Raw genomic sequence first — 13477 nt, forward strand, 5'->3', positions numbered from 1 at the left:
TCATTTACTCTCCTCTTTTTTTCTTATTTTTCTATACAGTGTTTGGAGACATTTTATGTGTGAAGTATTACTTTGAATCAAATGTCAAACTCATTCTATAGAAGGCCGGGTTTCTGCAGGTTTTCACTCCACCCTTGATTGATGAATTAAGGTCACTAATTAGTTAGAAACTCCTCTCACCTGGTTGTCTAGGTCTTAATTGAAAGGAAAAAACTAAAACCCGCAGACACTCGGCCCCCCATGGAATGAGTTTGACACCCCTGTATTAAATAAATGTTGATTTGACCAGGGGCCGTCTGCCAGGTCCTGACCACCAGGGTGGGAGACATCCTGAACAATACCTGCAACGACGATTGCAAGGCCAGGCTCATCATCCAGAAAGGTACACTTATAACCTGTTTTACCCATATGACCAGTAATAACAGTGTAATAACCTGTGTAATAACCTGTGTATTACCATTATAGTAAATGTGCTAGATACTGCATAGTGTTATACATGAATGTGGCTTTGAACCATTTCAGAATATGAGTGTATTTTCTTAGGATTGGATTCCGGTGCCAGGGAAAGGTTCCCTGACTCTCCGTGTCCCTCTTCACCCAAGGACGAAGAGGAGGTGGTTGTGAGTGCCATGACTGTCTCATACCCTAAACCCTCCACCTCAACCCAGGCAGCATGGGCAGCTCCTGCCCAGACTCTGGACGTTTTTCTGCCCAGACCATGCCTGGATGAAGAAGAGGTAGTGCCCAGCACCTCCTTGAAGGACAACTCTGTGACAACCACCCATGCAGCACTGGCAGCTCCTTCCCAGAGCCTGGAAGAAGAGGTGGGAGAAGCTGAGGTGTCCCACGTGAGTGAGAGCTCCCTGATGCCCACCAAGGCCATTGAGAAGATTCCCTCCCTCCTACCAGGCAAGATCCTTATCGAGGAGGACACCCTCAGTTGCAGCACTCCCTGGGCCACCGTCATGAGCCCCCAGACCCTGAAGTTCATCCTCCACGGCATCATGTGCCGACTGGAGGCCTCAGAGTCCCCCCAGACAAGGAGGGCCAATGACCCCTTCAGGCTGATGAAGGATCTCTTTCTGGAGGTCCAGCATGCCCTGAAGTATGCTGACATCTCTGTCCTCTTTGGCCTGGAGGAGAGCATCCAATTCATTGGGGAGGATGCGGTGAAGGCCATCGTGAAGACTGCAGCTAAAAGATTGTCCCTGCGTTCGGACTCCAACCGGGCTCAACTGCGTGCCGCGCGCTCTGGTGGTGAGGCAGCCATCAGGTGCATGGCGGACACCATCACACAAGTCATAGATGACTATTCCGAGGACTGGAGTTCCGGTGGCCATTTTGGAGCCAGGAGGAGCCGTGCTAGTGGGAGGTCACACTCCTCAACCTCCTCAAGGAGTGACGTCACCCTCACCGAGGAGCTCCTGGCCCGGAGGGAATCCCTTGAAGAGGACCTAGCGGAGATGGCTGATGACAGCACTGGTTTGGAGAAGACCATTGTAAGCTCAGCCATCTCTGCCAAGTCCCAGGTAATTAGCTACATTTCAGACAGCTCCGAGCCCAACAGCTGTGCCCTCTTCACAGACCTCGAGGACATCACCTCCACACATGTGAGACAGACAAGAACTAGTAGATTGTTTAGTTATTTGGGCTGTTTGATTGTGAGGCATCAACTCAAATCTGTTTCTCTCTCTACGAAGGAGAAGGAGAAGGAAGAGGCTATGAAGGAAGAAGTGAGGAAGTCAGGAAAGAAGAGGCGAAGAAATAACAAGGACCAGAAGAAGAACAAGGTGTCTCCTCTTGGCAATGATAGTAAGTCCTCATTTCTGTCAGTCAACATGTGCGTCTGTTTTCAGCACACTATTGTAATGTAAGGACGGGAGACTATGATGAAGTTATCAGGGTCTTATTCATTAGCCACTAAATGGAAGAGAACAGACTAAAACAGGGAGGAACTTTCTTGAACTTGCCAATAACAAATTCTTGTTTTTGTTTTCTGTTTCAAAACATTTTGCTACTGTGTGCCTGAATGAACACGACCCTGATTTCATGCCCTGTTCTATGTCACCTGTTCAGGTACTGTGGCTGCAGATGAGCCGAAGAAAAAACAGTCTCTCCTCCCGCGGATCACAGCTGCCCTGGCAAGACTATTTTGCTTCCCCTGCAAAAAAAGATGCAAAAAGTAACTGCAGAGACGAGTTTGGGAAACCCTGACACCACCTCCCCCAACCCACTTTCTAAAAAAACATCAGTGCCACCAGAAGAGGGAGACAACCCCCCCTAACTAATTTGATTACCCCCCCATTTAATTTAATAAACACAACTTTCAGCTATTTTGATCTTCTTTACTTTTTTTTTTACAGACCCACCTGCATGCTATAGATTCGTAAGGTCAATTTGCTGTGTACTGTCTACAGTATCATTGTTATGAGTAGGTTCACTGTGTCAGTCATTATTTTTACCTTTATTTAACTAGGCAAGTTAGTTTAGAACAAATTCTTATTTTCAATGACGACCTAGGAACATTGGGTTAACTGCCTTGTTCAGGGGCAGAACAACATATATTTTAGGCTACCTGTCGCTATATAGGTATAGGCTAAATGCCCTAACCTAATTGCAATTTACATAATAAGAGTTACAATAGAATAATTCCCTAATTGTATCTTTCTTGAGAGGGAATAAATCTCTAATACACTATACTCAATACCATACAGTAAGCACACCACTGTATACCGATGCAAGCCCCGCCTCCCCGCAGAATAAAGAATAGACACGAGTGGATAATTGCGGTGTCACTACAAAGGATACCTTAATTAAGCCAATTCATTGGCTGTGTTGTAATCTGATTGGTGTGTGTACCACCTAATGCAAAAGGTGTAAAAACGCTGAAGCACTCCATTCTGTTCATGATTTCTATTTATGATTGACGCTGCTGTTTAAAGCTATATTTTTTAATGTCTGCCTTATTTGCATTATTACACATTTGGAGAGGACAGGGGAGATAGGGTGGACAGCTCCCTGTCTAGTAGTTGTAGCTGTAGTATCTGGGATCTACATCTGTTTATATTAGTTACTGTGCTGTTACTAAGCAGTAATGCATTACGGCAGTGTTACGTTACTACACCTAATAGGAAATGCACATGCGCACTGGAATGCCGCGAACTGTAGAGCACGAGGGGTTTTGACTAAACGAAATCTAACTGTACTCTCGTCTCCTGCCTGGTCATTTCTCCACAACACAAATATTACAGTGGCGACGAGGTGATTAAACTACATAAACGGACATTGCTTGAAGGGAAGAATGTTGCTTGAGTAATGAAACTCAAAATAATTATGTAATTCGTCAGTTATATTTATTTTCTTTCGCCAGTAGAGAAGTCTAAGCACTGCTAGCACTGCTAGTACAGTATTCAGGAGCTGCCAAGTAGCAAGACTATTGGAGTCCAGAATAGCGACACTACCCATTGAAATTAGGCGATCTCAGTGGAGAAATATTGACAAGGGAGAAAAAAAAGGAAGAAGGGACGTACATTAATACAAATGAGTGCAGTGAATGAAGTAATTGCAGAAACTTCTGAAGTGAAGAAGTAGATGACTATTCAGAAAATTAAGGAATATAAGGAAACTGAACAATTAACTGTGAAAATGGCAACCATCGGTCGAGTACCAGAGTTTGAGGCTACAAAAGAGGATTTTGATTCCTATTTGGAGCGTTTTGAGCGTTGGCTGATAAACCCATCAATGATTAGATTTATTTGACCATAATAATTTGTTTGGTCCATATTATTGACACTAAATAGAGGTTATTTTAACCGTAGCTGTTAAAAGTCCAACAGTGGGAGTGTGCAGCAGACTAATGATGGCGCGACTTTAATTCCTGACTATTTCAGTTATGGCCAACAGAGGTCAACATTTATCCATAAAATACGATTAAACCTCACTGAACCAAAGTGAATTGGGTTACACTGTAAACTTTATAGAGATTTCGTATGTGATCAGAAACGATGCATTCATTTCCCAGAGTGGTCGCACTGTGTTATTGTAGTTGACGTAATCGTGTACAATGGCATGACGTAATATATGAGCCTATGACTTAAACGCACTCAAGAGAAGGTTCAGTGCTTACTTCTGGCTCAGTTGAGTTGATGATTTACAAAGGAGAGTCATCCTCATGTTCAAATAAATCACTTTGAGTGGACAAAGATGACATTCTGTGAGTACAGCAAAACGGGCCAAGATTTTGTAAAAAAAAAAATGTGAAATGTATTTTAAAATGTATTTGTTTATAAAAAATGTCAGGTCCAATCTGAAGGGTGCCTGAAAGCACAATGGATAGAAATCATAAACGGTTGAGAATAATTCTTCAAAAAGTAAGTCTCATAAGTGATTAAAAAAATGTTTTTGTTAATTCTGGGGCTTTCTCTCTTGATATGTAATGGGGCTATCTTCTTGGTAGTATAGCCTATATGCTGTAAAAACAGATTGACATGATTTATAGTTGGAAAAGTGGGCATAATAATGGAGGGCTTAAGTTAAATGTATTTCCTTATGATCCTGTACCCCAGGCTAGGACCCTCCAAGCTAGTGCTGGAGAGCAGGTGCTCCAGACAGACGTCATTTCTGCTGGCCATGATGGAGTAAGGCTGCCAGCCCTGGGAGACTGCCCCAAGGACAGCCCTCTAAAGGTAAGAAACAGCTTTTAGTTCTGATGCAAAACGTCTGGTTGTAACGGAGACCAGTTGGTTGTAATCTAGTAATATGATGTGTTGAAAACCAGTTTACAACGAGATAATAACACCATTAAGACACATGGACCACCTACTAGTTAGAACTAATAGTATTGGAATTCTGATTGTAAATATAAGGTTATGATTTATAGTTGGAAAAGTGGGCATAATAATGGAGGGCTTAAGTTAAATGTATTTCCTTATGATCCTGTACCCCAGGCTAGGACCCTCCAAGCTAGTGCTGGAGAGCAGGTGCTCCAGACAGACGTCCATTCTGCTGGCCATGATGGAGTAAGGCTGCCAGCCCTGGGAGACTGCCCCAAGGACAGCCCTCTAAAGGTAAGAAACAGCTTTTAGTTCTGATGCAAAACGTCTGGTTGTAACGGAGACCAGTTGGTTGTAATCTAGTAATATGACGGGTTGAAAACCAGTTTACAACGAGATAATAACACCATTAAGACACATGGACCACCTACTAGTTAGAACTAATAGTATTGGAATTCTGATTCTAATTCTAAGGTTAACCCTTATGTGACATGTCACTTAGTACCACCATGCCTATGGTGAAATAGGTGGTTTCTATGGTGATATGATTTCCCCACTGTTGTTATATGTCTCAGAACCTTGTGCCGAAGCCCCCACAAGGCCCCAGGCCCAGCCGAGAGGCCAATATAGCAAAGGCAGAAAAGAAGGCCAGAGAGGTTATCAAGGCTAAAATGTCTAGGGAGGCTAAGTCAGGGGTGATATACGCAAGACGCCAAGTAGTTGGTGTGTTGGCACTGCCTCAAACTCTTATATCTCGAACAACCAGTTACAGTGAGTATTGATCTCCACTTCCAAAAATCTTGGATTTTTTGATGCAATTCTAAAAGGATATATGGTGGAAGGATCCACTATTATCTACGACTCTCCTCTTTCTGTAGGTGTCCTGCCAGCTATCAAGAAGGGCACTAAAGTTACTCAAATGGAGACAACAGGTGGGTGGGTATTGGTGACACAGTGTTTATTTCTGATTAAACAACTTCAATAGAATCTTTACGGTGGTCACTAGCTTGTTCGGTGGTAATTCTGATTGTCTTCTGTTTCAGAAACCCCAGGTCCCCTGACACCTAATGATGGGGAGATAATGATCTCCTCTCCATCTGTTGATGACCTCCTGACCCCAAAGAGTGATGTGACGTCCGTGGCTAAGAGCGATGATGCCTCCTGTCCAATTTCACCTGAGGCGTTCTCTCTAACGAACTTCCTGAAGTCTCACCCGTGAGTCCTGCTGTGAACCTCTATATGTGCAGAACAAATATAATCTATGTAAACACTAGTTTAAGTTGCCAATGATTCCTGGTGTTGGTTTGTTTTCCAGTCAGAGAAAGCTTATCAGGAAGTTCCTCAAACAAATGGTAAGTCCCGCATTTTTTCTGCTTTCAAGGGTGGAGTGATCATTGGAAACAACTATCTTGTAACATAAAAACTACTAGCTGTCAGATTGTTTTCTGTTTCTCTTTCTAAGAACGTGACAATAGGCGACCTGGACGAAATCATCGAGTGGGTGGTGTGTGTCTCCAGTGAGGTGTTCCTCCCAGTGATGGCTCTGCACAGGACCTCCAGACCAGAGTCATCAGACTCGTCCCACTGGGGGTCAGGTGTGCTCCAGATCGTCTCTGAAAAGTTCCACCAGCGGAGTTCTGAGCCGAAGGGAAGGCTCCTGGGCGGACAGCCGCCCACTCCCCCTTCTGAGACCGACAAGGAGCTTCAGGGCATAGCAGATCTGTCTGTGAGTAACATCCTGAAAAGGGCCCAGGAGGACCTCTTCTCTTCTGGTGAGGATGACCTGGAGAACACCCATCCAGGTATTACTCTGACAGAAGAGAAGCTCTCCAGCATCTTCTCAGAGCTGTTCAGGGATGCCTGTGAGAGTGCCCAGGAGGCCGCCAGACGGATCCACCACATGAGGTCTGGAAGAGGCAACAACAGCCAGAATGGGAGTTGGCCTGGGTCGTCACAGGGATCGAGCAAATCCAACATGCCAGAGTTGGGAGAACTGGGGTCAGTGAGGAGTCCCAAGGGAAGTGACGTCCATAAAGTCCTTAGCGAGGGGTCCCTCCCTGTCTTTGCCCTGTTTGAGGAGAGGCCAGGGGAAGTTGGGGAGACCAGCAGCCCTGCTGGGGAGATGGACGAGACACAGACTGCCAGCACTCCCAGCATTCCCCGGTCTGGGCATGGCGGCAGAAGGAGTAGCCAGACCACCACTCCCACCCCCGGCCACAGAGAGGCAGGATTCACAGCCAGTAACATCTTTGATGTTATTATTCATCTGGCGCACTCTGACACTGACCGGGAACTCCACCAGGAGTTCAGCAGTGAGGATGATGTTTCACTGAATGACATCATGGACATGAAGTCAACCCTGAACCTGGGTCAGATCCTGTCCTCATGGAAGCTGGTCAACATGATCTTCAGGGGGAAGGTCCACTACTTTGGGAAGGAGCTCATCTGCAAGGTGTATCAGATGCTTCTGGACACCGGTATGGGCAGGAGGCCAATGGCCCGCCAGAGCAGGTCCGAGCCCATCCTGAAAGACCTGGCTGCCAACCGTAGGCTCTCCAATGAATTCTTCACAGACGTGCTGTACATGTTCATCCAACGGGCCATTAAGAATCTGCTGGAGAACTTCTTGGGTCTGCCGACCACCCCACCAGGCAGAGACATAATGTGGAATGACAACTTTAACTGGATGTATAGGGACGGCTGGGGGAACACCCCCACATCCAGCGAGGAGGAATTGTGGGACAGCGACTCCACCTGGTCAAGTGGGCATGGGGAGGAGGAAGGGACAGAGTCCCGTGGGAGGTGGGCCGCTCTGTTGGAGAAGGGCAGCTTACTGACCCTCCATTCCTCCAGCTCCCTCTCCCTCTCCGATGACAACAAGGAGGCACTAGGTTAGTTATTGTGTTGTTTTTACCGTCTTTTGCACCCGCACATTCCCCTTCTTTCTTTTCTCTTATTGTCAGTAATGGTATTTTCATTTACTCTCCTCTTTTTTTCTTATTTTTCTATACAGTGTTTGGAGACATTTTATGTGTGAAGTATTACTTTGAATCAAATGTCAAACTCATTCTATAGAAGGCCGGGTTTCTGCAGGTTTTCACTCCACCCTTGATTGATGAATTAAGGTCACTAATTAGTTAGAAACTCCTCTCACCTGGTTGTCTAGGTCTTAATTGAAAGGAAAAAACTAAAACCCGCAGACACTCGGCCCCCCATGGAATGAGTTTGACACCCCTGTATTAAATAAATGTTGATTTGACCAGGGGCCGTCTGCCAGGTCCTGACCACCAGGGTGGGAGACATCCTGAACAGTACCTGCAACGACGATTGCAAGGCCAGGCTCATCATCCAGAAAGGTACACTTATAACCTGTTTTACCCATATGACCAGTAATAACAGTGTAATAACCTGTGTAATAACCCGTGTATTACCATTATAGTAAATGTGCTAGATACTGCATAGTGTTATACATGAATGTGGCTTTGAACCATTTCAGAATATGAGTGTATTTTCTTAGGATTGGATTCCGGTGCCAGGGAAAGGTTCCCTGACTCTCCGTGTCCCTCTTCACCCAAGGACGAAGAGGAGGTGGTTGTGAGTGCCATGACTGTCTCATACCCTAAACCCTCCACCTCAACCCAGGCAGCATGGGCAGCTCCTGCCCAGACTCTGGACGTTTTTCTGCCCAGACCATGCCTGGATGAAGAAGAGGTAGTGCCCAGCACCTCCTTGAAGGACAACTCTGTGACAACCACCCATGCAGCACTGGCAGCTCCTTCCCAGAGCCTGGAAGAAGAGGTGGGAGAAGCTGAGGTGTCCCACGTGAGTGAGAGCTCCCTGATGCCCACCAAGGCCATTGAGAAGATTCCCTCCCTCCTACCAGGCAAGATCCTTATCGAGGAGGACACCCTCAGTTGCAGCACTCCCTGGGCCACCGTCATGAGCCCCCAGACCCTGAAGTTCATCCTCCACGGCATCATGTGCCGACTGGAGGCCTCAGAGTCCCCCCAGACAAGGAGGGCCAATGACCCCTTCAGGCTGATGAAGGATCTCTTTCTGGAGGTCCAGCATGCCCTGAAGTATGCTGACATCTCTGTCCTCTTTGGCCTGGAGGAGAGCATCCAATTCATTGGGGAGGATGCGGTGAAGGCCATCGTGAAGACTGCAGCTAAAAGATTGTCCCTGCGTTCGGACTCCAACCGGGCTCAACTGCGTGCCGCGCGCTCTGGTGGTGAGGCAGCCATCAGGTGCATGGCGGACACCATCACACAAGTCATAGATGACTATTCCGAGGACTGGAGTTCCGGTGGCCATTTTGGAGCCAGGAGGAGCCGTGCTAGTGGGAGGTCACACTCCTCAACCTCCTCAAGGAGTGACGTCACCCTCACCGAGGAGCTCCTGGCCCGGAGGGAATCCCTTGAAGAGGACCTAGCGGAGATGGCTGATGACAGCACTGGTTTGGAGAAGACCATTGTAAGCTCAGCCATCTCTGCCAAGTCCCAGGTAATTAGCTACATTTCAGACAGCTCCGAGCCCAACAGCTGTGCCCTCTTCACAGACCTCGAGGACATCACCTCCACACATGTGAGACAGACAAGAACTAGTAGATTGTTTAGTTATTTGGGCTGTTTGATTGTGAGGCATCAACTCAAATCTGTTTCTCTCTCTACGAAGGAGAAGGAGAAGGAAGAGGCTATGAAGGAAGAAGTGAGGAAGTCAGGAAAGAAGAGGCGAAGAAATAACAAGGACCAGAAGAAGAACAAGGTGTCTCCTCTTGGCAATGATAGTAAGTCCTCATTTCTGTCAGTCAACATGTGCGTCTGTCTTCAGCACACTATTGTAATGTAAGGACGGGAGACTATGATGAAGTTATCAGGGTCTTATTCATTAGCCACTAAATGGAAGAGAACAGACTAAAACAGGGAGGAACTTTCTTGAACTTGCCAATAACAAATTCTTGTTTTTGTTTTCTGTTTCAAAACATTTTGCTACTGTGTGCCTGAATGAACACGACCCTGATTTCATGCCCTGTTCTATGTCACCTGTTCAGGTACTGTGGCTGCAGATGAGCCGAAGAAAAAACAGTCTCTCCTCCCGCGGATCACAGCTGCCCTGGCAAGACTATTTTGCTTCCCCTGCAAAAAAAGATGCAAAAAGTAACTGCAGAGACGAGTTTGGGAAACCCTGATACCACCTCCCCCAACCCACTTTCTAAAAAAACATCAGTGCCACCAGAAGAGGGAGACAACCCCCCCTAACTAATTTGATTACCCCCCCCCCATTTAATTTAATAAACACAACTTTCAGCTATTTTGATCTTCTTTACTTTTTTTTTTACAGACCCACCTGCATGCTATAGATTCGTAAGGTCAATTTGCTGTGTACTGTCTACAGTATCATTGTTATGAGTAGGTTCACTGTGTCAGTCATTATTTTTACCTTTATTTAACTAGGCAAGTTAGTTTAGAACAAATTCTTATTTTCAATGACGACCTAGGAACATTGGGTTAACTGCCTTGTTCAGGGGCAGAACAACATATATTTTAGGCTACCTGTCGCTATATATATATATATATATATAGGCTAAATGCCCTAACCTAATTGCAATTTACATAATAAGAGTTACAATAGAATAATTCCCTAATTGTATCTTTCTTGAGAGGGAATAAATCTCTAATACACTATACTCAATACCATACAGTAAGCACACCACTGTATACCGATGCAAGCCCCGCCTCCCCGCAGAATAAAGAATAGACACGAGTGGATAATTGCGGTGTCACTACAAAGGATACCTTAATTAAGCCAATTCATTGGCTGTGTTGTAATCTGATTGGTGTGTGTACCACCTAATGCAAAAGGTGTAAAAACGCTGAAGCACTCCATTCTGTTCATGATTTCTATTTATGATTGACGCTGCTGTTTAAAGCTATATTTTTTAATGTCTGCCTTATTTGCATTATTACACATTTGGAGAGGACAGGGGAGATAGGGTGGACAGCTCCCTGTCTAGTAGTTGTAGCTGTAGTATCTGGGATCTACATCTGTTTATATTAGTTACTGTGCTGTTACTAAGCAGTAATGCATTACGGCAGTGTTACGTTACTACACCTAATAGGAAATGCACATGCGCACTGGAATGCCGCGAACTGTAGAGCACGAGGGGTTTTGACTAAACGAAATCTAACTGTACTCTCGTCTCCTGCCTGGTCATTTCTCCACAACACAAATATTACAGTGGCGACGAGGTGATTAAACTACATAAACGGACATTGCTTGAAGGGAAGAATGTTGCTTGAGTAATGAAACTCAAAATAATTATGTAATTCGTCAGTTATATTTATTTTCTTTCGCCAGTAGAGAAGTCTAAGCACTGCTAGCACTGCTAGTACAGTATTCAGGAGCTGCCAAGTAGCAAGACTATTGGAGTCCAGAATAGCGACACTACCCATTGAAATTAGGCGATCTCAGTGGAGAAATATTGACAAGGGGGAAAAAAAGGAAGAAGGGACGTACATTAATACAAATGAGTGCAGTGAATGAAGTAATTGCAGAAACTTCTGAAGTGAAGAAGTAGATGACTATTCAGAAAATTAAGGAATATAAGGAAACTGAACAATTAACTGTGAAAATGGCAACCATCGGTCGAGTACCAGAGTTTGAGGCTACAAAAGAGGATTTTGATTCCTATTTGGAGCGTTTTGAGCGTTGGCTGATAAACCCATCAATGATTAGATTTATTTGACCATAATAATTTGTTTGGTCCATATTATTGACACTAAATAGAGGTTATTTTAACCGTAGCTGTTAAAAGTCCAACAGTGGGAGTGTGCAGCAGACTAATGATGGCGCGACTTTAATTCCTGACTATTTCAGTTATGGCCAACAGAGGGCAACATTTATCCATAAAATACGATTAAACCTCACTGAACCAAAGTGAATTGGGTTACACTGTAAACTTTATAGAGATTTCGTATGTGATCAGAAACGATGCATTCATTTCCCAGAGTGGTCGCACTGTGTTATTGTAGTTGACGTAATCGTGTACAATGGCATGACGTAATATATGAGCCTATGACTTAAACGCACTCAAGAGAAGGTTCAGTGCTTACTTCTGGCTCAGTTGAGTTGATGATTTACAAAGGAGAGTCATCCTCATGTTCAAATAAATCACTTTGAGTGGACAAAGATGACATTCTGTGAGTACAGCAAAACGGGCCAAGATTTTGTAAAAAAAAAAATTTGAAATGTATTTTAAAATGTATTTGTTTATAAAAAATGTCAGGTCCAATCTGAAGGGTGCCTGAAAGCACAATGGATAGAAATCATAAACGGTTGAGAATAATTCTTCAAAAAGTAAGTCTCATAAGTGATTAAAAAAATGTTTTTGTTAATTCTGGGGCTTTCTCTCTTGATATGTAATGGGGCTATCTTCTTGGTAGTATAGCCTATATGCTGTAAAAACAGATTGACATGATTTATAGTTGGAAAAGTGGGCATAATAATGGAGGGCTTAAGTTAAATGTATTTCCTTATGATCCTGTACCCCAGGCTAGGACCCTCCAAGCTAGTGCTGGAGAGCAGGTGCTCCAGACAGACGTCATTTCTGCTGGCCATGATGGAGTAAGGCTGCCAGCCCTGGGAGACTGCCCCAAGGACAGCCCTCTAAAGGTAAGAAACAGCTTTTAGTTCTGATGCAAAACGTCTGGTTGTAACGGAGACCAGTTGGTTGTAATCTAGTAATATGATGTGTTGAAAACCAGTTTACAACGAGATAATAACACCATTAAGACACATGGACCACCTACTAGTTAGAACTAATAGTATTGGAATTCTGATTGTAAATATAAGGTTATGATTTATAGTTGGAAAAGTGGGCATAATAATGGAGGGCTTAAGTTAAATGTATTTCCTTATGATCCTGTACCCCAGGCTAGGACCCTCCAAGCTAGTGCTGGAGAGCAGGTGCTCCAGACAGACGTCCATTCTGCTGGCCATGATGGAGTAAGGCTGCCAGCCCTGGGAGACTGCCCCAAGGACAGCCCTCTAAAGGTAAGAAACAGCTTTTAGTTCTGATGCAAAACGTCTGGTTGTAACGGAGACCAGTTGGTTGTAATCTAGTAATATGACGGGTTGAAAACCAGTTTACAACGAGATAATAACACCATTAAGACACATGGACCACCTACTAGTTAGAACTAATAGTATTGGAATTCTGATTCTAATTCTAAGGTTAACCCTTATGTGACATGTCACTTAGTACCACCATGCCTATGGTGAAATAGGTGGTTTCTATGGTGATATGATTTCCCCACTGTTGTTATATGTCTCAGAACCTTGTGCCGAAGCCCCCACAAGGCCCCAGGCCCAGCCGAGAGGCCAATATAGCAAAGGCAGAAAAGAAGGCCAGAGAGGTTATCAAGGCTAAAATGTCTAGGGAGGCTAAGTCAGGGGTGATATACGCAAGACGCCAAGTAGTTGGTGTGTTGGCACTGCCTCAAACTCTTATATCTCGAACAACCAGTTACAGTGAGTATTGATCTCCACTTCCAAAAATCTTGGATTTTTTGATGCAATTCTAAAAGGATATATGGTGGAAGGATCCACTATTATCTACGACTCTCCTCTTTCTGTAGGTGTCCTGCCAGCTATCAAGAAGGGCACTAAAGTTACTCAAATGGAGACAACAGGTGGGTGGGTATTGG

The 13477-nt window shown here is 44.6% G+C and overlaps 2 protein-coding genes across 2 annotated transcripts; both read left to right on the top strand.

Moving 5' to 3' along the window:
- The first annotated feature begins 508 nt into the window (after window positions 1-508).
- Window positions 509-2186, top strand: LOC118940379 (uncharacterized). Its single transcript, XM_036949536.2, has 3 exons — window positions 509-1529; window positions 1701-1812; window positions 2077-2186. Exons 1-3 carry the CDS (start codon window positions 630-632, stop codon window positions 2184-2186), a joined length of 1122 nt encoding a protein of 373 aa, XP_036805431.2. The 5' UTR covers window positions 509-629.
- A 6068-nt stretch (window positions 2187-8254) lies between these two features.
- Window positions 8255-10037, top strand: LOC118940115 (uncharacterized). The gene is made up of 3 exons (XM_036948361.2): window positions 8255-9275; window positions 9447-9558; window positions 9823-10037. Exons 1-3 carry the CDS (start codon window positions 8376-8378, stop codon window positions 9930-9932), a joined length of 1122 nt encoding a protein of 373 aa, XP_036804256.2. The 5' UTR covers window positions 8255-8375; the 3' UTR covers window positions 9933-10037.
- Window positions 10038-13477: the final 3440 nt, after the last annotated feature.

The sequence above is a fragment of the Oncorhynchus mykiss genome, chromosome 17 (assembly GCF_057628025.1).
Source record: "Oncorhynchus mykiss isolate SJ-2025 chromosome 17, ASM5762802v1, whole genome shotgun sequence".
Classification (NCBI taxonomy): domain Eukaryota; kingdom Metazoa; phylum Chordata; class Actinopteri; order Salmoniformes; family Salmonidae; genus Oncorhynchus; species Oncorhynchus mykiss.

Coding starts and splice junctions, on each gene's coding strand:
- LOC118940379 (XM_036949536.2), top strand. CDS start 630: ATGACTGTCTCATACCCTAAACCCTCCACCTCAACCCAGGCAGCATGG. Junction 1,530..1,700: donor CCATCTCTGCCAAGTCCCAG/GTAATTAGCTAC, acceptor CTCTCTACGAAG/GAGAAGGAGAAGGAAGAGGC. Junction 1,813..2,076: donor GTCTCCTCTTGGCAATGATA/GTAAGTCCTCAT, acceptor TCACCTGTTCAG/GTACTGTGGCTGCAGATGAG.
- LOC118940115 (XM_036948361.2), top strand. CDS start 8,376: ATGACTGTCTCATACCCTAAACCCTCCACCTCAACCCAGGCAGCATGG. Junction 9,276..9,446: donor CCATCTCTGCCAAGTCCCAG/GTAATTAGCTAC, acceptor CTCTCTACGAAG/GAGAAGGAGAAGGAAGAGGC. Junction 9,559..9,822: donor GTCTCCTCTTGGCAATGATA/GTAAGTCCTCAT, acceptor TCACCTGTTCAG/GTACTGTGGCTGCAGATGAG.